This window comes from Danio aesculapii, chromosome 14 (genome assembly GCF_903798145.1).
Source record: "Danio aesculapii chromosome 14, fDanAes4.1, whole genome shotgun sequence".
In the NCBI taxonomy this organism is placed as follows: Eukaryota; Metazoa; Chordata; class Actinopteri; order Cypriniformes; family Danionidae; genus Danio; species Danio aesculapii.
The window spans coordinates 26,367,988-26,393,983 of record NC_079448.1 but is presented as its reverse complement, the minus strand read 5'-3'; the positions used below and the strand labels follow the sequence as shown (position 1 = coordinate 26,393,983).

General features: G+C 35.9%; 2 protein-coding genes across 4 annotated transcripts in view; both read left to right on the top strand.

Moving 5' to 3' along the window:
- The first annotated feature begins 545 nt into the window (after positions 1-545).
- cxcl14 (chemokine (C-X-C motif) ligand 14) lies at positions 546-11,532 on the top strand. The gene is made up of 4 exons (XM_056472635.1): positions 546-840; positions 1,769-1,874; positions 4,533-4,646; positions 10,328-11,532. The coding sequence occupies exons 1-4, from the start codon at positions 774-776 to the stop codon at positions 10,341-10,343; spliced, it is 303 nt and encodes a 100-aa protein (XP_056328610.1). The 5' UTR covers positions 546-773; the 3' UTR covers positions 10,344-11,532.
- An 8,184-nt stretch (positions 11,533-19,716) lies between these two features.
- fam13b (family with sequence similarity 13 member B) overlaps positions 19,717-25,996 on the top strand; it is a 73,014-nt gene continuing 66,734 nt past the window's right edge. For 2 of the 3 annotated variants that reach the window (XM_056472300.1, XM_056472299.1), the window contains exon 1: positions 19,717-19,880. The gene's annotated coding sequence lies outside the window, so the exon portion shown is untranslated. The remainder of the gene's footprint in view (positions 19,881-25,996) is intronic. The other variant, XM_056472301.1, reaches the window with a different exon arrangement.

Sequence of the window (25,996 nt, the reverse complement as noted above, 5' to 3'; positions counted from 1 at the left end):
TTAAAATATCACTAAAATGCAATATTTAAAGCTCATAATTGAATAAAAATGATTTCACTTCTTTATTTTGTTTAGAAAAAAGAATCACCCCCTTACAATAGGCTGGCTACAGGCCTGAACAGACATTTAAAATGGCCAGTTTGCCTAAATGTTTTGTGGGCTATTTAATTATAAACTCTTTTTTTTTTTTTTTAGAAAAGATGATGCAGTTCAGTTTGTATAGGTTTAGTTAAAGAAAGCCTGCTAAAGTGAGCCTTTATTCATGGGCAAGAATCAAGGAGAACAAATTAAGTGAGACTTCAACAAAAGCCAAGAAAGCCAATGTAATTATCTCCCCTGACAACCCACAGACTCTCCATATAAACTTTTTAACTCAATTTCATCTCATTTTCTGAGGCTACAGACGTAGCCCGTGTTTCAAAACCTAGAGAGCCCACTGTCTATTCAGCCTCGACTCCGTCCTCGCGACTCAAATCTGCTGTCTAGGAAGACGACTCACTCGGATTGGAGACGCGGCCACAGTTAATTCGTCGGCGGGCTCTGCATATCAATGAGGCGCTCGAGCGCGCGTTTATAGAAGCTCCGCTCGAGATTGAGGAGAGTCCGAGAGCGCGTGTGACGTGTCGCACAGCACATTCAACCTGCTACTGACATCACAGAGGCAGAAAGAGAGTTTATCATCAAACCGACTCTGTTTGAGGATCTCCATTATTGGATTTGAGTGGTACAAAACAGACCGGAGGCTGCTGGAGGTTGTCAACAAACTATTGGGGATGAATCGCTGTAGTACGGCCGCTTTACTTTTGCTGGTTATCGCCGTTTACTCGCTCAACACAGAGGGTGAGTGTTTGTTATTTGTATCTATTCGCTAAATTCGCCAAGAAATGTAGTGGTAAATGTGTTTAGCTGCTGATAGATTTATTTGGAATGAGAAGGGTTTTAGTAACAAACGTCTGTTCTTCAGTTTTGTCAACTTTTCCTGCTGAAAAACAGCCTCACGCTTGTGCAACTGTCAAACATCTCTCTTTCTCTCAGACAATCTGGTTCATTTTGCAAAACTTGGCCAGTGACAGTAAATAGTGGCTCTTTGTGTAGCTGGATGAGTCTTGTTGGCTTCTGTCCTGAGAGGCTGTTTAGAGATGATGCTGAATAGAGCCGAGAAGATTGATGAGGGATTAGATGTAGGTCACACGTCTTTCAGCAGCTCACCTGCCTCAAAACCAGCGTGCTGGAAGAGGCTCAAAACTGCAAATGGCACTTTAATGAATCGCCACTCCAGTGTGGCTGTGCTGTTTGTTGATTTTTCTGCAAACTCGTTTGTCACTTCAGTTTACTAAAGTGTAAAGCCTAGTAGGGGGAAATGCATGGATCAACCTGCCTAAAAACATCTCAGAGACAAATGCCCATGCCATATTTAAGAACAAAATGTAATATTTTAATGCTATAAAAGTAGGCTACATTATAATAATCAAGATACATTTTTTTTAAATAATTGTTGGAACATAATGCAAATTTCTGTTTGCTGTACTTAACGTTTTAGATCATTAATGAAAATATACATTGCATAGACATTTCATGTTTGCAATATTTTATTATAGAAAAACATTTTTGAAAGTGTGTAATTAAGAAAATGTGCAATTATTGCTTATTTCTCTTTCTGTTTTTATTTTTTAAATAATTTCTAAGTCAGAAAACTCATTTTTGTGAGTTTCAGCTATTACATCATTCTTCTTGAGACTAAACCATGCTTTTTATTCATTTCCTATAGCGTATAAGTGCAGATGCACGAGAAAAGGGCCGAAGATCAGGTACAAAGATGTACAAAAGCTGGAGATCAAGCCTAAACATCCGTACTGCCAAGAAAAGATGATATTGTGAGTTGCAAAACTATATTTATTATTTTCTCTCATTTTCTCATTTGGGTCTGGAAATCACGTCTATTTTTAACTCAATAATTACTACTCAATAATGATTGATGCTCTATAAACAGTGACATTTTAATTGACTAGTCTGTCTTAATTTCATAATAAAAAAACTGTTTAAAAGAACTGCCTATATTTCAGGCATGTTTGTTGATTTTAAGCTTCCTCTTATTGATATATTATGAACAGCAGTGCAGTCTGTTAGGGCTGCCTACCTCAGAACCTGCTAGAAAATCCAGGTCATTTGACCTCAAGGTGGTCAAGCATGGTCATCCAGCTCAATCCAGTCCCCACCAGTTTAACCCAGGCTGTAGCTGTCTGGAAATCCATCTTATCAGCCATTGAATGCATCTTGCACAAGCTAATGTCCATAAATGACCATCTGAGATCATCTATATACCTTGTAAAACCAGCTGCCAGTGAAGAATTTCCAGGAGAAAAATTTATTACCTCACTTGCAGTGTAGAAGGCGGTATTGACAAATCGGGCTTGGAATTGATCAGTGTTGTTGTTATGATGATGCATTCTGTTTATGAAACCTATATGATCCAACGTGTTTAATCTGTTTATGAAAAGCTTGCCTTTAATGCAGTGCATTATCATACACCACTGTTCCATCTTCTGGTTATACCAGGTATTGCAGTCTAACAACAGAGCTGGGAAAGAGTCAAACAAATATAATGGCCTTTATGTATTCATTTTCATTTCTAAAAGAGGATATAGAGTTATGCCTTGTGTTAAAAAAGATTTTTAAATAAAACCAGCCAGAATTGCTTAAATTAGAGCAATGTTTAAAGTGCACAGAGATTCAATTAAATAAACCATTGTATAAAATTTATGGAAAAATTAAAAGGCCACTTAAATATTCTCAGTTTGTCTGGATTTATGACATCAATCTCTAATTTAACAATATATATAATTTAGATATATATTTTTTATTATATAACAAAAAGGTGCCATGTGTTCAGAAATGTTTAACATGTTTTATATCAGATTTTTTTTTCTTTTAAATACACAATATCATTATTTTAGAAGAATTCCTGGGAATAACAACACATAATATTTGTTATTCTGACCAATTGTCATTTTCTAAAAATAAACTATATTTTTATTTGAATGTTGGAAGAAATTTTAGCAGACCTTTTTAGAAGAAATGTTTATATATAATTGATAGTATAAAATCATGAATTAATAGTAAATAGTAAAAAATTACAATTACATGATATTTAAAAACCATAAAAAATCAATTGTTAACAAATAATGTAAATGGGGTCCATATCTTGTGAAATATATCTGTTTTGCCACTAATTAATTTTTTATGTAATTAAATTACATACGCCAGGGGAGGTTCGGGTGATTCGAAAGACCCACCCCTCACTAACAAAGGTCCAGAATTTGTCCCATACACGAGCTCAGTTCTCCTATTTTAACTGCTATGCCATAATAATTTGTGAAAATAACTATCGAAGAAGGCTTTAAGACCAAGCGAAATCTCTCTTTTGGCTGTTGCTTCAGCGTGATTGAGGAAAGTTGAATGTGCTGGCCAGTTTGCGACAATAGGCTAGTTTTTAATTTAAATCTTGAACAGTATCCTTTTTTTCTAATAATATATGATGTAATAAATTTGTCTTTGAAAAATAAGTATTATTCTCATATTTTTATTCTAAATTTTTTGGAAATGTTTTTGGTACATCAAAAATGTGGTTGATGACCATCTGACAAGCTAATCCAGCAAAAAATAGTTCTTAAAACGTATTTAAACTTAATAATTAAATAGAAAATGAGGCTAATAGCTGCAAAGAGGTCCATATTTAAAAAAAAAAAGAACCACCCCTTTCACCAGGTTGGCTACAGGCCTGCATACTTATAGTACTAATACTTTTTTTTCTAAAAGAAAGGTTAATTTAAAATTTTTCCATTAGTTTGTGGCACATTCAAAGTTTTTGGTAAATAATCCCCGGACATTTAGCTCATTTGTCTGGATTTGCATTCGTGAGCTCTGACCTCAGAGAAAAACAAAGCTGCTGAGAATGTTCCTTCACTGCAGTTTATGGCACTGGATTCTGAGTGTGAGTTTAACATTCTAGAAGCTTCTCCAGTCCTACAAGAAGTCCTGCGAGTTTAGAGAGTTTAGAGTCAACAAACATGTCCTTTTGGCTGCACAGGTGAATAATGAAGTGAAAATCAAGATAAAGGCTGATAGAATGTCGGTCAGTTTGCTTCAGTGACTCCAGAAATGTGGTAAACATCTTCTTAATAGGCAAAATGTAGCTATGCTATTGAATTCTGTTTTGCATTTGTTTACCAGTCACGTGTTTAATGGAGCATTTGTGATGAGCTTTTTGTGGTCTTGATGATTCACCTTAGAATTATTTGAAATAAAGGTCCAGCAAAACCTTCAGACCATAATGACCCAAATATCAGAGTAGAAAACGATTATATTCATTAACAAATAAAATTATATAAATGCATCTTGGTGATTCATGAAATTCTGTACCACTGACTACTGTTTGTGTTCCTTAAATGACTAATGTTCTCCCCTTGTTGTTTTCTGTTTACCCATCTTCTCCTCCCATCCACTCATCTGTATTTTTTCCCATGTGTTTATAGTGTCACCATGGAAAATGTGTCCCGTTTCAAAGGTCAGGAGTATTGCCTGCATCCCAGACTCCAGAGCACTAAGAACCTTGTCAAGTGGTTCAAAATCTGGAAGGACAAACACAGGTAGTGTCCAGCGGCAGGACAGTGTCCAACTAAATATTTGATGCTTGTCATCAGATTTAAATTGTTGCTAGACACACACAGCTGCCACCCAGCAGCATTTAGTTCAGTTCAAAACCCAAATTGATCATGTATAATTTGGTGTATTTGCAAAGTTAAAGATAAAAGTGAAGATATTTATTAAGGGATAAAAAGTAGAGTAAGTAGGAATAACCTGAGAATCAATTTGCAATTTCAGCTGAAAGGTTTACTTAGAATAAGAATGAGTTATTATAGTTTGATAAAGCATTTTCTAATAGATTAAATTGCTCAGATATTTGTAAAACATGTCAAGGAAAAATCAGTTAAACTAAGGATATGTTCATATGACGATGTGTGCTAGAAACGTTTTCCCTTAGCGAGCTTGAGAAGAGTTTGTGCAGATAACTTTGGCTACATTTACATGGAACCAAATAACGAGTAATCAGATTCAAAAGCTTCTACGTAAACACCCGAATTCATCCAAAAGCTATTTGAATTGTATTGGAAGAAACACTCGATCATATTGGAAGCCAAATCTGGAAAGTACTGACGTGTGCAATGATGTAGAAATGGCATATTGACGTATGACACATGGATTGAGCTGATGTTTTGTACAATGAAGTGAAGTGGAGCACAACAATGTCTCATCAGTCCGCAGTGTATGCACTCAGAGATATTGTCACTTCATGCTGTTTTCTGATCAGATGGCTATTCGATGGCAAAAAGACCAGGTGTAAATTCCCTCTGAAACGCATTTGAGATTGATATAAACCACATAAGTAAATTTTAGTAGTCCCAAAAAAATGTGAGAGCATGTTATGGGCTAAATACTGTATTATCACATTGTCAGATATACAGTGCCTATAGAAAATCATCATACCCCTTTGAAATAATTACTTAGTTTTTCCTACAGCCTGAAGTCAAATCATGTTTCTTTTTCACCCTTTTGAAATGTTTTCATAGCCTTCTGCTAACCTCTGCCTTTTTACAACTTTATCTCGAAGGGCTTTTAAAGGCAGGGTGTAATGTGGGTAAAGATTTTCACAGGGTACAATGATTTTCTAAAGGCACTGTAACAGAGCTCATATGGAGCATGCAACGGCAACTCCACCGATGACAGTTTATGATGTTTGTTTAATTTAATTTTATTTTCATTCTATTTTGCCTAACTGTTAAGCACTAAAACTAAAATGTTAAATTGCTATTAAATGGTAGCTGTAACAGCAGAGATGCATCTGTGGTTGCTGTGTGGATGTAGAGGAGAAACAATAGAAAAAAAATAGCGCCTCTGTCATTTAGGAAGGCACAACGTTTTGCTTCCGAGACAGTATGTTATAGACATTATCATGTAAACCCTTCACAGTTTTGAATGATGGTTTATTAAGCTTATATTGATTGTAATCACAGAGCCCGCCTTCTGTGCTTGTGATGATATTTTACTGGAACGCGAGTGAAGTACAAAACCTCCTGTAGCCTACATATGAAATCATTTGTATGCTGAATAACATGTGTAGCTTGCGTCTCTCTAAAAATAATTAAATAAAATGCATTGTGTCTGAGACTTTAGATGGTGTTACCTGGCTAAATGTGCATGTAGGGATGGATTTGAATATTGGAGACACATTTATGTGGCCAAATGTAAATTTTCAGATATCAGACAGCTATTCAATCAGAGAAAACATGTGAAACAACTACTGTAGATGTAAACAGACACTTGGATGGCTTGTTTTGAGGAATGGGCAATTGTGCTGCTTAATAACTAAGAATCATGACATGACATGACATGACATGACATGAATTTTCATGTGCTCATAGTCTGCAAATTAGGACCTAATATGTGATAGTAGGAGAATATGAAAACAGCAGGTCATGCCAGTGAGTTGTCAGATGATTATATCTGATTTAATGCTAGTAACATCTAAATGCACACGTCAAATTGTCATGTTATTTAGCATTCATATAAACACTGTGTTAGGAATCATCAATCAGAAATATTTAAGTCTGATTAAAACAAAATATGTCAGTATTGTTAAAATGATCACACAGATCTGCGAAACTGGTCCAAAATATGTTGGCCAGTCTAGCCACTGGTGATGTCACTCAATATCTTGAGCAATGTTGGGTGTAATTAGTTACATTATTATACACAATATAGTACATAAAGTAAAATATATAAATACACATATAGAGCACATAAATTACAAAATACAAATGTATTTTGCAGTATATTTCTATTTAATTTAAAGCACTTGACTCGTGCTGACACAGTAACTGTTTACACAATAACCTTTTCTGCTAAAATGGAAAATTATATTTTTATTTTTATTCCAGGGGCCTGAAAATGATCCCATTTTAAAATGAGCTTACAGTTTGTATTGACTCTGTGTAAACTACAAAATTGAGATTGAGTGAAAATGATGAATCTGTGTATTTCATGTTCAGTCTTTAGGCATGCTTGAGTATTTGACAACCAAAATAACAATGGTGAACTACTGTATACAGGACAGGACCGCATGTAAATGTTTCATAGTAAAGTAACATTAAAGATCAGTGATTTTGACAATATTATGTCTGTCCACCAAGACTTCTTCCTTTTCACCATTGAATGTATTTCTCATTAAAGGATGAAAAGATTATTGTTAAAAGATCTAGGGTTAAGCCATAACAGAAAGGCAGATGATCTGTGAAAAGATAATGCATCAAACCAGAGAGATGCCAATAAAAGTAATTGTATTGCCTTTTCTGGGAATCTCTTCAGGGACATACTTGACTAAATAACCTTCAGTATAAAACAGAAAATAAACTACAAGCAAACTTACCTTGGTCTCTTAAAGGAAGTGTTTACACACACACAAAATCACCATTTAATTACACTCATGTGGTTTCAAACACAAAAGATAATTTGATTAAAAACATTTAACCATTGCCAAACACTATGGAAGTGAGTGTGTACGTGTTTTCTGTTCAGCAGAAGGAAGAATCTTTTAAACAAATGAAAAAGGAGGGTAAATGACAACAGAATTTTCAGTCATGGGTGAACTTTTCCTTTAAACAAAATAGAATGCAAACAAGCGTAAAACAACATGGCGTCTAATCCCGTTCTTCTCTTAGAGTTACAAAAAAGTATTCACAATATATTTGCAGGGTTTCCAAGGCTTCTTAAATCTAAAATCAGAGCTGTATTTTTATAAATGCAAAGGTCAGATGAGTTAGTGACAAAAGGAAAACTACGATGACACAAAAGGTTTTCTGGGTGGTCCTTATAACAGGATGTGTAGCACATCTGAACCAATTAACTAATCAACTGATAATCAAGTCAAGTAAGTTGAGCTTTATTGTCATTGGACATAAAGCGGAATGAAATGTTGTGTCTAGCAGGACAGAGTACATAAATAAACATGAGCATAAATATGAACATATCGCTGGACATGAGAGCATTTCCATAACGTACACACCAAAGTGGAAATCTATACTATAAATAGTTAACTATATACATAACCTGAGACAGACTATAGAATTACATTGATTACATTACTAATACAAATTACATTACTAATACAGAAAAATGTTATGCAAGAAAAAAAGCCAGTAGTGCAACAGTAAAAAAAAAAAATCCTTATTGAGTCCTGAAAGTTGTGCAGTGTATATAGCGAGAGGAGTGTTATACGTAGATGGTGTAAATGATGACTACGCCCATCCGGAACATAGATACACAAGAATAGAGTGAGAGAGAAACAATACACAGAGACTAATTTAAAAAATAAAGTCCACACCACATGGGGAAAGCAAAAGACCAGGGGTGCCCAAACTTCTCTTATAAACGGCCAAAAACCAAACTTTATTAGGGATGTGGGTCGAATATTTACCAAACTGTATATATCACACCGTATAACATTACATTTTTACATTTATTTCCTGATTTATTTGTTAATATTTAAAAATAACTAGAAAACATTGCTTCATATTAACTAATGCAGTGTCATTTTTAACATTTTATAATAAACTTATTATTAGAGTAAGAACTGTACCGCTGAAAACACTACTGAAAACACTGCTGAAAACACTACTCGACTTGCACCTACGGTACCTTTGCCTTGATTTGCTCTCAGATGTCTTGTGCATCGCTTTTTGTCAAGTGACAGTATTTACATTTTAAAGTCGCATTCATTTACAACATTTAATGAAAACATTTAATTTCAGTTGGCTTTTTTGTAGCTGGGTAATAAAGAAACAAAGGGTTACGTTCAAATCTAAATAACGATCTCTGTCAAAGGCATTCACCCCAACCACATCCCCATCATACTCCCTCTCTTTTCAGATGGGATGGTGGGCCAAATCAAAGGGTACCCTGGGCCAACTTTGGTCTGTGAGCCCTACTTTGGGCATCTGCGCATTAGGGTTGGGCGATGTTGCCCAATTTGGCATCGTACAATGTCTAATGTGAAACATCGAGATGGACGATGGCATTGTCGTCATAGGTGGCAGTGAATTAATTATTTATGAATAATTGATTAATTCATACTGAATTAATTATTTGTAGACTACTGTTTCAACTACCTGACCTACACGGTCTTTGTTTTACCCATAACCAAATCATAAATAAATAAAGATAAGTTACACAATTTCCATACAAATTATCACCTGTCAATCACTTTTTCCACGGGACTCTGGCATGAATAGGCAGAGTGATCTGTGTTGTTTTAATGTCGTCGACAAACTTGGTTGGTAAAAAAGGTGGACAACCAACAGGAACCAAGCAACAGTATCTGAGGTTTTCACTAAAATTACTAAGTACAAGCGTGAAAGTGAAAGATTAAAGCAGTGTACTGATGCTGTGACACATTACCTAATATATTCAAAAGATCGAATAGTCGTTAGATAGAGACAAGATTAATTAAATATCACGTTTAACAACTATAGTGAGATGCGATTCAGCGGTACATCCTTGATAAACTGTCCGACGTGCACTGCTCTCTGGGGTTTTGTGCTCAAAGTGCGCATATGCTGCAGCTCATGACAGAGTGTGTGTGTCTGTGTGTGTGTGTGTGTGCTCACGTGATGTGCGTTTTCAGCAGTGTAGAGTGGAGGGAGGGCTTTTCAGAAATGCTAGGTGAAACACCAGTGTGGACGTGGATCGTTTTTGTTCTAAAATGCCACTAAGATGTATTAGTGTAAACAGGGCTAAGTGTGTATTTTTCCACGAGCGGGTTGCTGCAACAACGGGGGCGGGGCGGGGATCGGGATGCCGGCTCAGCATCGTGATATCTATCATCTATCAACCCAACCCTGCTCTGCATAAGAAAAGACAGACAAAAAAAATTCAGCATTTTGAAAGGGTTAGTTCACTCAAAACTAAAACTAACATGATCATTTACTCTCCCTTATGTGGTTTTAAACAATTTTGAGTTTCTTACAAAAGAAGATATTTTGAAGAATGCTGCTGCTGGTTGTGATTGACTTCCATAGAAGGACAAAATACTATGAAAGTCAATGGGTGCCAGCTACCAGCATTTTTTTAAGAATATATTTGATGCTCAACAGAAGAAAGAAACTTAAATAGGTATTCGACAAGTGAAGGTTGAGTAAATAATGACAGAATTTTTTTAACTCATTTTCTGACAGTTCAGCACCTTAACAATGTTTCTTTCTTGTCACTTTCTTAGGGTGTACGAAGCCTAAATGTTCTACATTATGCACAAGGCTAAAAGCAGTGTGGGATGACACTACCAGTGAACTGTGGATGACCAGAGGACCAATTTTTTTAAAAGCATGACAAAGCATATACCCAGACAAGCTTATAAAGCACACCGGTCTATTTTATGAAGTTATATCAATGTGGAATAATGTATAGTCTTACACAAATGTTTCTTATGAGCCAAATGTGCAGTTATGGCAGAGAAAAAGTCCCTGTGAATCAGCACCATCCGTAAAAAGCGATCATTACATTCCTACAATGTGTAATGTTTTCTGAAGCATCAGTTCTTGGTCTGATTCGTTGTGTCTTGGGATATAAAGGGTCTTGACACTTATATTTTGGATACTGTCTGGTTTGAAACTACTGTGATCTTCTATCCACAGGTGTCAAAGTAGATATTAGAGTTCTCACAGTACAAAAGAACTGAATTATTGAGGAGGTGTAAATAATGTCTTCAAAGAATTTATAATATTCTTTGCCAACATTCAGGCTGGTAAAAGGAGGCAAAGTGTTTTTCATTATTAAAAAAAAGTGTTTCTCGTTGATCTGCCCAAAAGTGCCGGAGGAACTTTCGTTTATTTTTATTTTTTTAACTTATTCACTTATTGCTTTGGAATTTGGTACTTCATGGTGAAGTGAAAGAGACAATTACATAATATAAACCATTTAAATCATATCATGCATTTACTTTATATTATTTACACATATACTTTATTCCACGGTGGACATGTACCGCCATACGAAGAGCACATGAACTTTGGGACCTGTGTTTAAAATGAAGCTTTTTTATTTAACATCGGCCCTCCTATCAGCACATTCTGAACTACATGTGCCTCCTCTTTGAGGTGTGCAGGTTTTGCAAGCTATTGTTTTGGTATGACTGTGTTTTTGTTTTCTTTTTGGTAAATGGAATGTTTCTCGTCTCTTCTTGTACATCAGATTGTATGTATAAGCACACAGAATATAGGCTCTTGTGTATAGACCATCTTGCCTAGTCTAGCTTGTTGAGGATTTATTAGTGAAGCCTATGTATTGTATCACAGAGTTGTTGTTTTACTATTTAAATAATAAATATTAGAAATGTTTGATTCTTTGTGTTTGGACTGACCCACCAAACACTACTTAAGTCCAAGGAGTGTAATCTTCAAGCACAGCAATAAACATTTAAGTAAATCGTTGGGTGAGTCTTGATTATTTTTCGGTATCAACTATAGTATGTATCTTGTATGAATATTTACAGGAGACTTCAGCGGGTGATTTTGCAAAATAAACAATACAATAAGACAATGTTTAAAAAATATAATATCGAATGAATTCATATATAAATGTTCAAATGTGAATGATTCAATGATCCATTTGTAAACCTTGGGTGGTTTCTAAATGAATCAGCTGTTTTGAGAAATCGCTTGAATAATTGAATGAATTATGACATGGACTTGCTGCCACCTATTGGCAGTTTTAATACATTATGTTTATACAAGATGGACCTAAACCAACATTTATACACAAAAAAATATGTCATTACTGTTATGAAAACACTAGATATAAGTTACTCATTTTAAAATGTATTTATTTATTTTTTATCATTTGTAGTTAAATGAGTTAATATGGTTTTAATGTAACTACAAGCAAACCATGGCAATCTCGAGCACTTTTTCTGATCTGGCCCTCAAGTTAAAATATGTTTGGCTATAATATTTGATTTTAACAACGTTTTAAATTAAGAATTAGTTACTGTAAACACCATTTTTCTAAAATAATTTTTTAAATTAGAGATAAATATATTTATGTAGGCTATATAGGGAATGGGGTCTATTAAAACTGCAAATGAGATTTTAGTAAGTAAATAAATACCGTAATTGAATGAAAAAAGTAATCTGATAAAAACTTAAATAAATTAATTATAATAATACCCTACAGAACCACACAACAATAAAAAAATGTTTTAAGTTTTATAAAAATGTGTTGTAAAAATATATTAAAATTTATTTTGAACATGTTTATGTACATTTCGATTCCCTTTTAATATCTGTTTTACACCACTATTCATTAAGAAACTCCAGCATTCCGCTCTGTATCAACTATAGCATTTTAGAAGTGCTGCGCTGTAGTGACTCCCACCGACCACACAGTGGAGCTATATCCTCGTCGTGAGGTCCCGAGGAGACGCCTGTGCTGATTGACGGAGGAGAGCAGGAGAGTGGGATAAAATTAAAACAAAAACAGGAGGTTTAAGAGGTCGGACTCTTTTTTCTGTTGTTTATCTCGCCCCTAAATCTTGATGGAGCAGGGTGAGGTGGATCCGGACACTGACCGAGGCCCTGTCCAGAAGAAAAGACTCTGAATCATCGTTTACACACAATATAAAATGTCACATTATCATTAAATAGCTTATAAATACAGATGAATGACTTTCCCGTGACGTGATAAATGTTTTGATGAAGTGCAGAAGCATGACATTCATTTTTGAAAACACAAATAGGCTACATATTCAATTATTATTAAAGTGTTAATAAATACAATACGACCATTATGATAGTCACAAATAATAGTATTACCTAACTTTAACATCTGACAAGTGTGGCTTGCCTGACTCTAGGACGCTCCTGTAAAAAAAACGTTGTATTAGGCTATTGTATTGCTAACACTTTACATTCCATATTTTTAGAATTCATATTAACTATAGTTCACTAATGTTAACAAAATAAAGTGTTACCATTCCATATTAACAGATGGCATCTGCAGCCAATATCATCAAGATGGAATACAACCCAACATTGAACAGGTGCTGGACTGACCAGTACATCTCACCCTGCATGCATGTGCACTTCTGTATTAGCTGCACTGTGACAACCTCTACTGCTAGGAGATGGTGAGTTATTTCATGCATAAAGTGATTGATGCTTTCCCTGTCTGCTGTCCCCAGGGCAAAATCATGTCAGCCTTGGGGACGTCCTAAAAATCTCATCTCACAACCACTACTGTTTCAAATTAATACAGTGTTTTCAGATAAAGAAACATAATATTATTTTTGTTGACCAAAATTAAATGCTATTTCAGTGTGAAGCAAGAAAACATGCAGCAGTCAATGGTGGAAAGAGTACTGAAAAATCATACTCAAGTAAAAGTACCATTACTTGCCTAAAAATGTAGTGCAAGTAAAGTATCTGTTGTAAATATTACTCAAAGTATGAGTAAAAAGTAGCCCGTTTAAAAGTACTCAAGAGTAGTGAGTAGTGAGTATTACGCTATAAAAAGCTGATGCATTTACATGTAATTCGTGGAAGTGTGTGTAAATGTAACATTCTGTAGTGCATTTAGTTGTGGCCCAGCAGGCACACAACGTCATAAGACACTGATATTAGGTTAGATTTAGGCTGTGATGTCAGGTGACCAAAATTCAATGTCTAGTCAGCGTCAATGTTATTTTGATGTCCAATAATGGTCAAATGACATTGATATTTGGTTGATTTTAGGTTGTTAGAAAGTGACCAAAATCCAACGTCGAGACAACATCTTAAACCAATGTCATGTTGACGTCAAATGCTAACATTAATACATCAGGTATGGTAACCAAAATCCAACGTCTGATAGACGTCATAGTGGTAACATCCACACAAGCTGTAACATCATTAGACGTTGATATTAGGTTGATATTTGGATATTTAAGGTTGGACACTGTCTGTCTGACGTTGAGTTCTGACGTCAACATGATTTTCATTTCCAAACAAACTGCAACATCCTCATGACATTGGGGTACAACGTCAATCTGACGTCATGTTGACGTCTTGTGCCTGCTGAGAGTTTAAGGCCATTTCGGACATCATACAGTAAACATCCGTCATCTTGTCGTCAGTGACATGCATCTAAACAGTCTCTGGGTCAATGCATGTAAAGATTTTGGACATCTTCTTGGACACTTTTAATGCTTCCAAACAGTTTTCTGCAATTATACATCTCCCATGTCTTGAGGTAGTTCATTATCATGCGATTTATATTCTATGTTTGATTTGATTGGACAGGAATTACAGGACTGCTTTTTCTAATCCCCCTAGACAAGAAAAAATAAAGAGGTGAGTGCAGGTTGAAGGAAAGTAGTGGAGTAAAAGTACCAATACTGCACTAAAAATGTACTCAAGGCAAAGTAAACGTACACATTTTTAAAACTACTTAGTAAATTACAATTCCTGAGAAAAACTACTCGATTACAGTAATTTGAGTATTTGTAATTAGTTACTTTACACCACTGGCAGCAGTACAGCAAACATTTAAAAGTAAACTTTCTTCCAGGAACAGCAATGCAAAGCTCTCCTGACTTCCTTCAGATGGGCGAGTACCCTGGGAAAGAGGCAACATTGTGGTCTCTGGGGGTCTTGCTTATTCATGTAATCACTTCGAGCCTTTTCAGTGACATTGGTTTGATGGATGCCGATGTCTGGGTCCAGCATGTTTTCTCAGATGGTGAACTTCATCACATCAAAGAAGGAATTCTAGTTCTGCAGAAAAACTTTAATCTTCTACACTGTAAAAAAGCATAAATTAGCAGTGTTTTGTGATTCATGATATACTTAAATATATTTATCGCTGATTCAATTTTTTTTAATATAAAAATGGCGTTTACATTAACAGTTCCTAATTTAAAACATTAAAATCAAATCTTGAGGGCTAGATCAGAAAAATTGCTTGCGATGGCCATGGTGTGCTTGCAGTTACATTAAAACCCCACTAACAGACAAGTTAGCTTGTTTGAGAAGGTGGAGAAATCTGATTATTAATTTCAATCTTTCACTTGAATTGTTTCCCTGTTTATTTATGTTTTTGAATTGCATTATGAGACCTTAATCTTTCTTGCAACAACATTTAAACTTATAAACTGACTTATTTTTAAAATGTAATAGTTTAAAGTGATATATTGTCTGGGTTGGTGTTGTATATTGCGGTACAAAGACCTTGTACTATTTTGTTTGTTATTTTACAGACCTATTTCTCTATATATTATTTCTTATACATTATTTCAAACTACTAAAATATCATTATTAGTGAATTTGTTATACTGTAGACCTGAATTTTCAACATCAAAATCGACAGAGCAGAGATCAAAGTATGATCAAGGTCTCATTCTGTTCACAACTGTGAATAAACAGGAAAAAAAACTGACACTGTTAATCAACACATTTTTTACAGTGTAGTTTTAGCTTAGAGAGCAAGTATAAAACTGAGAGTAATAATCAGATTTCTCCATCTTCTCAAACATGCTAACTGGTCCAAGTGTCAGTGGGGTATGTAAAATAATCTGGTTTTTGAAATAAGATTATTTTACTTATAATTATATTTTATTGGATTTTTCAAGAACAAACACAAAGAAACACATACAACCACACACACACACACACACAACACTCAGCACTGTCCCGAACAAATCCCATACAATGAGTCAATGAATAAAACAACAATGCCGACATAATTTAGCGGGTGACAACAGGAAATAGAATAGAGAAATAAAAATAAACAATTAAATTGATAAAATAAGTCAATTAAGTCTCTGAAGAATACACAGAGGTTGAGTGGCTGGTCTGTTCATCCAAATAGGTAAGAAATAAACCCCAAACACTGAAAACAATTTCAATAGAAAGAGTCCTCAGATATCTCAGTCTTTCAATCTGTATTACTGAAATCATGTGCGTAATCCACATTTGAAAGGTAGGAGGTGAGGATGACTTCCAGTGTTGGAGCACAAGCCTTTTAGCCACAGTCATGCCTAAAGTCAAAGACTGCTGGAGTCCGTCTGGGAGATGAGGAATGTGTTGTGAATGTCCGAAAATAGCAAGTTCATATAGCAAGATTTACTTATTATTTTACTTATACCCCACTGGCAGATAATTTAGCTCATTTAAAAAAAAAACTAACTTCATTTTGACTTATTTTTTTATTTTATAATATTATTTGACATTTTGAAAACCAAATACTTCTTGATTTAAGAATTGTTAGATATTTGGACTAGAAACAAGACAAAAACTATTGTGTGCAGTGTTAATGTGCTCATGGTCAGTATTTCAGGTCACATGACTGGCAGGCTGACACAGGAGGTTCCTCCATTCCTCTCTAGCTTTAGTGTCTTGTGGGGCTAGCCAGCCTATATTGCACCTGTGTTGCAAATAGTTGGTTAGGTTTTAGCTAGATTAGGTAGGTCTTCATCCCTCCAGCCTTAGGATCTTGCAGCGCTGGTAGGCCTGGGTCGCGTCTGGCACCTTGCCTTGAGGAACTTGACTTGGGATGGCAGTGTAAATAGTTAGTTTAGTTTTAGTTAGTTAATTTAGTTACACTGCAAACATGCTTTTCTTACTTAGAGATTTTGTGTCGTTGATACCCATTTCACAATTGTGCTGCTTCTAGCAGGCCTTAACACTGCCACTCTAAATGTTTCCAAAGTCGGTTTCAAAGATCCTGTCAGGGCCGCTCCAAAAATTATGGTGGCTGCAAAATCTTCTAAAGAGGTCAGAGGCATTAGACAGTCAAAGCCATCACAGAGGTTATATGAACATCTGTGTCCTTGGTCCCCAGATCTTCTAATCTCATATGTGAAGGATTTCTGGTTCTGCAACTCATCACAGTTTCACAGTTCTGTGTCATCAGTAATGGAACATATCTGGCTTTATTTTCTGGGTGCTTGGCCATTTCTATGGGTACAGAAATAAGTTTCAGGATATTTAAAAGTATAAGACAATAAGATGAGACCTAACAAGGCTTAAAATGAGTTCAAATTAGCTTAAACTGATGTCCCAATTCACATTTTAACAACCACCACTATTCTCAGCCTTCTGGAACAGCCGAATATACACTCACCAGCCACTTTATTAGGTACACCTGTCCAACTGCTCGTTAATGCAAATTTCTAATCAGCCAAACGCATGGCAGCAATTAACATATAGACATGGTCAAGACGATCTGCTACAGTTTAAACCGAGCATCAGAATGGGGAGGAAAGGTGATTTAAGTGACTTTGAACGTGGCACGGTTGTTGGTGCCGGACTTTTGAGTCTGAGTACTTCAGAAACTGCTGATCTACTGGGATTTTCACGCACAAACATCTCTAGGGTTTACAGAGAATGGTCCGAAAAAAAGAAAATATCTAGTGAGTGGCAGTTCTGTGGGCCCAAATGCCCTGTTGATGCCAGAAGTCAGAGGAGAATGGCCAGACTATTTTGAGCTGATAGAAAGGCAACAGTAACTCAAATAACCACTCGTTACAATCGAGGTATGCAGAAGAGCATTTCTGAATGCACAACACATCAAACCTTGAGGCGGATGGGCTACAGCAGCAGAAGACCACACCGGGTGCCCCTCCTGCCAGCTAAGAACAGGGAACAGGCTAAAATTCACACAGGCTCACCAAAATTGGACAATAGAAGATTGGAAAAACATTGCCTGCTCTGATAAGTCTTGATTGCTGCTGCGAAATTCAGATGGTAGGTTCAGAATTTGGCATCAAAAACATGAAAGCATGGTTCCATTCTGCCTTGTATCAATGGTTCAGGCTGCTAGTGGTGGTGTAATGGTGTAGGAGAAATTTTCTTGACACACTTTGGGCCCATTAGTACCAATTGAGCATTGTGTCAAAACCACAGCCTGTGTACCCATCTTCTGATGGCTACTTCCAGCAGGATAATTCTCCATGTCAAAGCACAAATCATCTCAGACTGGTTTCTTTAAAATAACAATGAGTTCACTGTACTCAAATGGCCTCCACAGTCACCAGCTGTGAATCCAAATAGAGCACTTTTTGGATATGGTGGAACTGGAGATTCGCAACATGGATGTGCAGCTGACAAATCTGCAGCAACTGCATGATGCTATCATGTCAATATGGACCAAAAGCTCTGAGGAATATTTCCAATACCTTGTCGAATCTATGCCATAAAGTATTAAGGCAGTTCTGAAGGCAAAAGAGGGTCCAACTCGGTACTAGTAAGGTGTACCTAATAAAGTGTCCAGTGAGTGTATATAATGTGAATTTTAAAAGTGTGATGTTAACACCTGAAAGGTCAAAACTGAAAATTCAACAATAGTCCAATCATTCTCAAAAATAAAAACTCACTATGAGAAATGTTCACTGCAGTATGAACAAGTGTGAAAACTTCCCTGTTTAATGTTGCACTTATGGAATCAAACACTGAGTGGCACTACAGTTTCATATAATATAATATAGTGTTATCAGGGCACAGTTTAACTAGTGTTAAAAGGTTGAAAATAAACAGATATTATAATTTAATTTGTGCATCTGTTTTTGTATTTAATGCTGATTTTTCCAATAACAACTTGCAGTATATAATGATGAAAATATAACTACTACTGGCAACTAATGTAAAAAAAATTTACTAATTTTTAACATGTAATGTAATATTATTTTCAATGTTTGGGTTTGTAACTGGACTTTACCTATATTTTCCAGCATTATATCATCATGTTATTACTTATAAGTATGGAATAACTGATGAATTATTAGACGATAATGCACACCAAATGTACACAAGTTGTGTGTGTTTGAATTTCATCACATCTACTCGTATGGTGTATTTATGGTTTATATTAGATGTGGACAGTAACTACTACAGTCTAAATTATAAAACAAATATTGTGGGTTTTTGAAGCGGGTAGGTAAAAGAGGATATGAATTTTCTTGGGAAGCATGAAATTGCATCCCTCTTGCACAGCCAGTGTTTGTGTGAAGGGGACCCTCAAAATGTAAAAACTAAGCAAAAATGCCCACACCAGGTCACAGCAGTCTTCTTACAGACATATATTTGCTTCATTCTTAAATGAATCAGCTATCTGAACAAATCTGTTAAATTAAAGGCACACCCATTAAACCACTACTGCAGTTAACCTTCATAATAATTTAAAAAATCAATACTACTGGCAAATTTCTTTCATAATAAAAAATTCAGTGCGTTATTCCAACATTTCAATAAAATTATGCAAAGTCATTATGCAAAGTAAATGCATTACATTGATTTGAACTCTTTAAAATGTCTTAAATGTATGCTTTATTGTCTTTACAGTGTAAAGATTTAGCTGATTTGGGTTTTATTTGTCTAAAATGAAAAACAAATGTATGAGATGGATAAAGTATGTGGCCTCTTATTTTCTTTCTTTTTTCAGGGTGGCCCAATGGCTGCAAAATAACATTTCTCCTGTAGTCTTTAACATGATCTAACAAACGATTTGTGCAATTTCCATATCAGCTCAATCTCATGAATAAGTCCGTGGAATATTCTGGAATAAAGAAAGTGTGTCGAGAAGAACACTGCGAGAGAGGCGGGGTCAGTGTGTTTTTGGCATCGCTGTGGGTGTGTAACTTACACTGTCTCCATTCCACCGAACCAACTACTCGCATAGAAACTGGCCATGCCTGTCCAACACTGTAGCTAGTCTCCGTCTTTATCACCTTTTTACCGTCTCCTTTAGACCAAGGAGTGGCGAAATTATTCGGTTTGGTGTCGCTTGTCGTCAGCTTTGACCTGGTAAGTGCGGATGATTTCTATGGAGTGACTTTAGCGGATGCTAGCAGTCTCGTTAGCCAGCTGAGGCATCGTCTTAGCGACTCATCCTGTATTTGCATCAAGTTATCGGTTTTCACTTTCTTTTGTTGTCGTGTGACGCTTGCATTTCCGCCTTTGCATATTTGTTTAATTTTTCCCTTAATTTTAATTATCAAAAGATGCATGTATAGTGGATTCAAAGCTGTTTTTGTGCCTTGACTGATGTGTGCGGCAGCAGGAATAGATGTTGACAGTGCTAAGCTAACGTTATTAGGCTAACGGTAGCTCCGAAAGACGTTTATTTTTTTATTTATGAGACTTAAAAACGGGGCTTGTTTTTTATTAGTTACTCTTCTGTTGTCAGGTATTAACCTCAAATTAAGATTGGATTTTTTTTCAGTTTATATATTTTAAGCGTTTTATTTAATTGTTTGTACAGTATATTATTTATTTATTTAACGTTATTTATTTATTTTGCTGGAAAGAGAAAGATGCTCCCATAACTTAAGCGCGATTGTTGACAGCTGAAGGTACAACAATCACTTCCTGTGTGAGGAAAAAAATAACATTCAACGTTATGCCTTGTTTTAAAACATAAACGCGTCTCTTGATATAAAAAAATGGAGGTAAAGTTGGTTGTATGTTCGTATATTCAGACATTCTCCTTAATAACATAATTTCAGAAAAGTATTCTTTGCGAATTCTACATAGGGAAATCATACAAGCAGCCAATGACTATCAAAGTACAACATTGTTCAGTTAGATTGTGCTAATGTGAAGTCATACTTGCATGCTAATTCCGTTCGAATATTCAAAGTAACATGGTAAACAATATAGAGACTTCTAAATGAACGAATGTGTGAATATAAAACCAACTTTACCTCTATATATAAAAAAAGAGTCCTCCTAGTCGTCAACTTCCTAAAATAGCTAAAGTTTCGTTTAATTGGGATGTGAAACTTGAATCCTGTATAGAGCTGTTTCTGGAACAGCAGCTGTGGGGGATTGGTAATAGATTAATTATTTAAATCGTATCTCGACCTTGGTTTATTTGTGTGATACAGAAGTGTAAAGTATAGTTTATATTTCATTTTAAAAGTAGAAAAGATAAACATTTAAAACCAGGGGATTTATATACTGTAAGTGTTTGTGTAGGATAGTTTTTTTTATTCCTATATATATTCAATCAAATCCATGTGCATTGTGTAAACACCTGTTATTTTACTTCCCCCGGCACTTTTCAGTTGTGGTGTGTTTTACAACATTATATACCCATTTGTTACAGATACAGCCTGAAAAGGTTATGGAAAATCATGAAGTCATGGGTATTTTTAGATTTTGTGATATATTACTATATATGTTTCCAGCTTATAATTGTGGGTAGAAAAAAAAATTACAAATCCTCAGGTAATAGTAAAATTATATGGAAAAAGGGAGGATGTTCTAATCCTCAAAGTTCACTGTGTTAGTTTGTGACCTTGTAAAACAAATAGATTTTCCTGGTGTACGTGAGAGATAGAGAGCAAAGTCATTGGCTGTTGTCTGTCCTGTTGCTATAGGTTGTTGTGATAACTGCATGTTTTGTAGTGCAGCAAGGCCAAGCAAAACCAAACCCGTCAGATCTCCCAACGAGCCATGGCCGGGATGTCTGAAAGACTAGACAAACTCTTGCATTCACACCAGCATGAAACCGGGATTCTCTTGGCTTCCCATAACAGAAAATGGGCACAGGGATAACTTGTTGCTATTGGAAATCGTTGGGTTTTTACCCACTACACCCATCGTAGATACGATGACCTGGCCTTTAAAACCTGCTGAACATGTCCTGTTCAGATTAAAGCTAAACCCAGCTGTCCTTGAGGAGCTTTCATAGTTGCTGCTTGGCTCATAAGTGACAGACTCTCTTTAGTTTCATCCAGCCGCCTGTCATGAAAACAGTTGGAGCACCATATGGGTTGTGAGCTAGATTACGGTTAACTGCTTTCATTTGTAATGACGTGCATTGGTTTTCTGTAATAATAAGCTGTAGTTTACTGTACATGCTAAATCATCATGTTTGAAATCAGATCTTGAACATTCAAATGAAGGATATTGCTATGGGGAACACTGCCTTGTCATGAGCTGCTTTGAATTTTCTTTTTTCAGAGAGCGAAAGTGAAAGTGTGAGTTTGCTTCCTCATGGCTTTATTAAGGAAATGTTTTATTTCGAGTGGGAATCGTTGAGAAAGAAAGCTCGCACAACTGAAAATAGATTAAAGCTGAAAACGACTCAATTCCTTCTGCTGGCACTGGTGGGAATGGAGAAACTATTGCAAGTCATCATCATGAAGTATTTGCATTTTGTAAATTAGCCTGAGGCTTGCGTCCTATTTTTGTCAAATGGACCTCAGCTTAGTTCGTTGCATAATAGTCATCTGGTCGTGGTGACTGTGGGTCATTATGATGCAGCGGTGTGTCCACCCCATTTATCATCCTGATCAGTCTTACTTAATACTTTCAAATTTACACAACAGAAGGTTTTTTCACAGGGAAATCCCAGTGACAAGTATTTGCGTTAAACAAATTTAAACAAAACTTGTATTCTTTTGTGTTGATCATGAAACTGATCATAAAACTATGCACTAAACGTCTCTTAGACCTAGAATGAAAAAGGCACCCACGTCATTTTAAAAGACCATAATGTCACTTAGTCTTTCGCCATACGCACTATAGTTTCAATAGTCACAGTTAAATGAAGGAATTTATTCCCTAAATTATCATTTTGTGTGTACGAATGATTTTGCACGTTCTTTCTGTGTTTGTGTGGGCTTCCTTCAGGTGCTCCGGTTTCTCCCACAGTCCAAAGACATGCAGTATAGGTGTATTAAATAAAGTAAATTGTGTGTGTGTGTGTGTTTGTGTGTGAGAGAGAGAGAGAGAGAGAGAGAGAGAGTAAATGAGTGTGTATAGGTGTTACCCAGTACTGGGTGGCAGCTGGAAGGGCATCCGCTGCATACTGGAATTAAGTACCAATCGATACTGAAATTTTAAAAAACATCCGTTTCCCCTCTAACATTTGAGCACATTCTAAAACACAGCTAATTTAATCAGCTAATTAAATTGTGTTCACGTGCTCAAGAGGAAATGACTGTGATTGGCCGTGAAGATCATCAGTTCACCAAACTGTTTACTGAGTGAAAACACAGAAACAGGGACACTGGAGCTTTCTAAGTCATGTCGATCAGGTCTATAAGCTGACATATGAGAGATCCACTGATGAATCGCAGCTTTAAAATGTTCCAGTGTTCTTGTACTGTATCTGTGGTTACACTTGGTAACTACAAATACAGAGGCCTTCACGGCTAATCACAGGATAAAGTCTAGATCGGATATGGGGTCGGCCGGAAGTGCGATATGCACATTAATAAAGCAGCATTTTTTTAAGACACTGTATACCAATAATTAATATTTTTGCAGTACTGTGACGGTTGGGTTTAGGGTTGGGGTGGGGGTAAATACAATTTATTGAGTAATTTAATAGATAACATAAATAATAATCGGTACAACAACTGTTTTAACATTACTGTGATGGTTGGGTTTAGGGTTGGGGTGGGGGTAGACTCATTAATTCTCATTAACTAATAATTCTCATAAACTTCCGGTCGCAGACATATCCGATCTAGCAACAACCCAGTCACAGTCATTTCTGTTGAGCATGTGAACACAGTGTCAAATCGCCGGGAAATGGACGTTTTTTAAATCTCAGTACCGATTGGAACCGAATACCATTATCGTGACAACCCTACCGCTGCATAAAACATATGCTGGAATTGTTGGTGGTTCATTCTGCTGTGGAGACCCCTAATAATCAGGGACTAAGCCAAAGAAAAACGAATGAATGTGTGCGATTTAGCTTATTTTCAAAATTGCGACACAATGACACTTATCATTTTAAAGGTCATTAAATCATCATTAAAAATACAGCATTTTAGGTTTGGAAGTGTTGCCATGTTCACTATTTATAAGCAAAAACACTGAAGAATCTTTGGGTTTAAATGAATCAGTTGATGGAGCCAATAATGCAGGTATGTATAGGTTGGGATGTTTTGATATGTGGCTTGTCTTCTAAATAAACCCTTAAAATGGGTTCAGGTTCAATGTGGGCTTGTTCTGGCTACACTAAGGTATCAATTCGTACATCATTCCCTGTGATTTCTTGCATCATGTCATGCATACAGAAAATGGAAACAACCATGCTAGATGTGAATGTAGCCTTGGAGAATGTTTCTTCTTTACCTCAGGCCATTATGTAAACTATACTGCAAAACTGACGGTTATTTAGAAGATGTAAAGTTCCTGGTTATGCATCATGTTTTTTGGTTTGGCAATGCATCTCCATTATGGGCTTCCACACAGTCTTTTCTGTAAATGTACTGTCAAATTGCATTTAGAGATCATGTGTGAACAGGACCTTTTTATAATGTGACAAATCAATTTTGCCAGTGCAAAGTTTTCAGTCATGTGACTGGCGCAGAGACCTGCAGGGCAGAACAACCATTGAACTGCAGTACAGATCTGTCAGGTTTCCATTTCTATCAAGCCACAAATATTTATAGCAAATATTTCAGAAGAAGAAAAACAAACACAACAAACAACAAACAGAGATTTGAAAAGTAGTGCAACATATTGGCCTTACTCTAAAATGCGGAAGTGCGCTCGTTTTTTGCATTTACTTTAGAACTTCCGATTAAGTTGCCTATGGGAGAAATAGCTAGGAATAATAAACGGCAGAAAACGGTCAAGCTACTTGCTCTACAAACAAATGTGTCCATGACTATACAGACAAAGCAGAATAAAAAATATCCAGTTGAATTCAGGTCAATTATTGTTCAATTCATATGTAAATATTAAGATTTCTTTCACAACTTGAGCCCACATTGTCATCCTAAAAATTGGCTTCTTTTGGCATGTATAGAAAGAAGCTAAGAAACAAGCTACACGCTAACAACAGTTAGTTTTAAAAGAATTGTTGCCCAACATTGCATGCCATGAATCATAGTAATCACCATAATACAGATCCAACTATGGACTCTTAAAGGAGACATCGAATGCTCCATTTAGAAAAATTAATATGATTCTTTAAGGTCTTAATGTAAAGTCTAAAACGTACTTTGGTTACTTTTTGCTCACCTCACCCCTATTTAAAGCTAAATCAGGAATGGATGATAGCGATCCTTTCTTGAGGTTGTAAACCAGCACATCAGATACAGCACTAGGGCTGTGTCTATATCTAGGGCTGCATGATTAATCGAAAAAAGATTGCGATCTCGATTCGACCCCCCCCCCCCCCCCCCCCCCCCCACATGATCCTAATCCAGCATCTGTACAATTTATCCAATTGTACATTCAAGGTCTGGAAAGAAGCATAAAGGTGGTCGCACAAGTCTTCACATTGTTTTACATGCATTGCTCAGCAACGTGCACAACTCCAAATGGTGTTAAAAGTGTCACATACTGTATTTATAAGGTATAAATCACTCAAAAATATAATTTCTGTCTTATTGTATTGATGTATTTGCGGCCGGGAAATCACACGTTTGTTTACTACCAAGAGGACGCACGTGTGCACGCCAATAATGTCTACTTTAGTTAACAGAACCTGCATAGGCTGTGAATAACAGGTAATAAAGTTGTAAATAACATTCAGTTTGTTGTACAGAGTGAACTTTTGGGAGCTGCGAGAGAAGTATGATTTCATGTATGTTTTTTCTCCGAATGACGGCAGCTATGACATGAACCACACTCGGCAGTAATAGTGAAACCAAAAGCGCGCACATCATTTAAATGATCATATCGCATTTTAGAATTATGATTACGACAAGCATTTAATATGTTTTTTCTTTCATAGTGAATACAAAAAGTGTTGTGTATGAAAATAAATGTTTAACAGTGTCAGTATAACTACTCTAGCCTATATAATGTTGAATACGATGCAAGACAGAATTGGATAATGACAAATGTCTCATTTTACCAGTGAAAAAAATGGTCTAATAATATTGTCAATGACAGATTGGTAGCATACGTCTTAAACAAAATAATTCAACTTTAGAATTATGAAT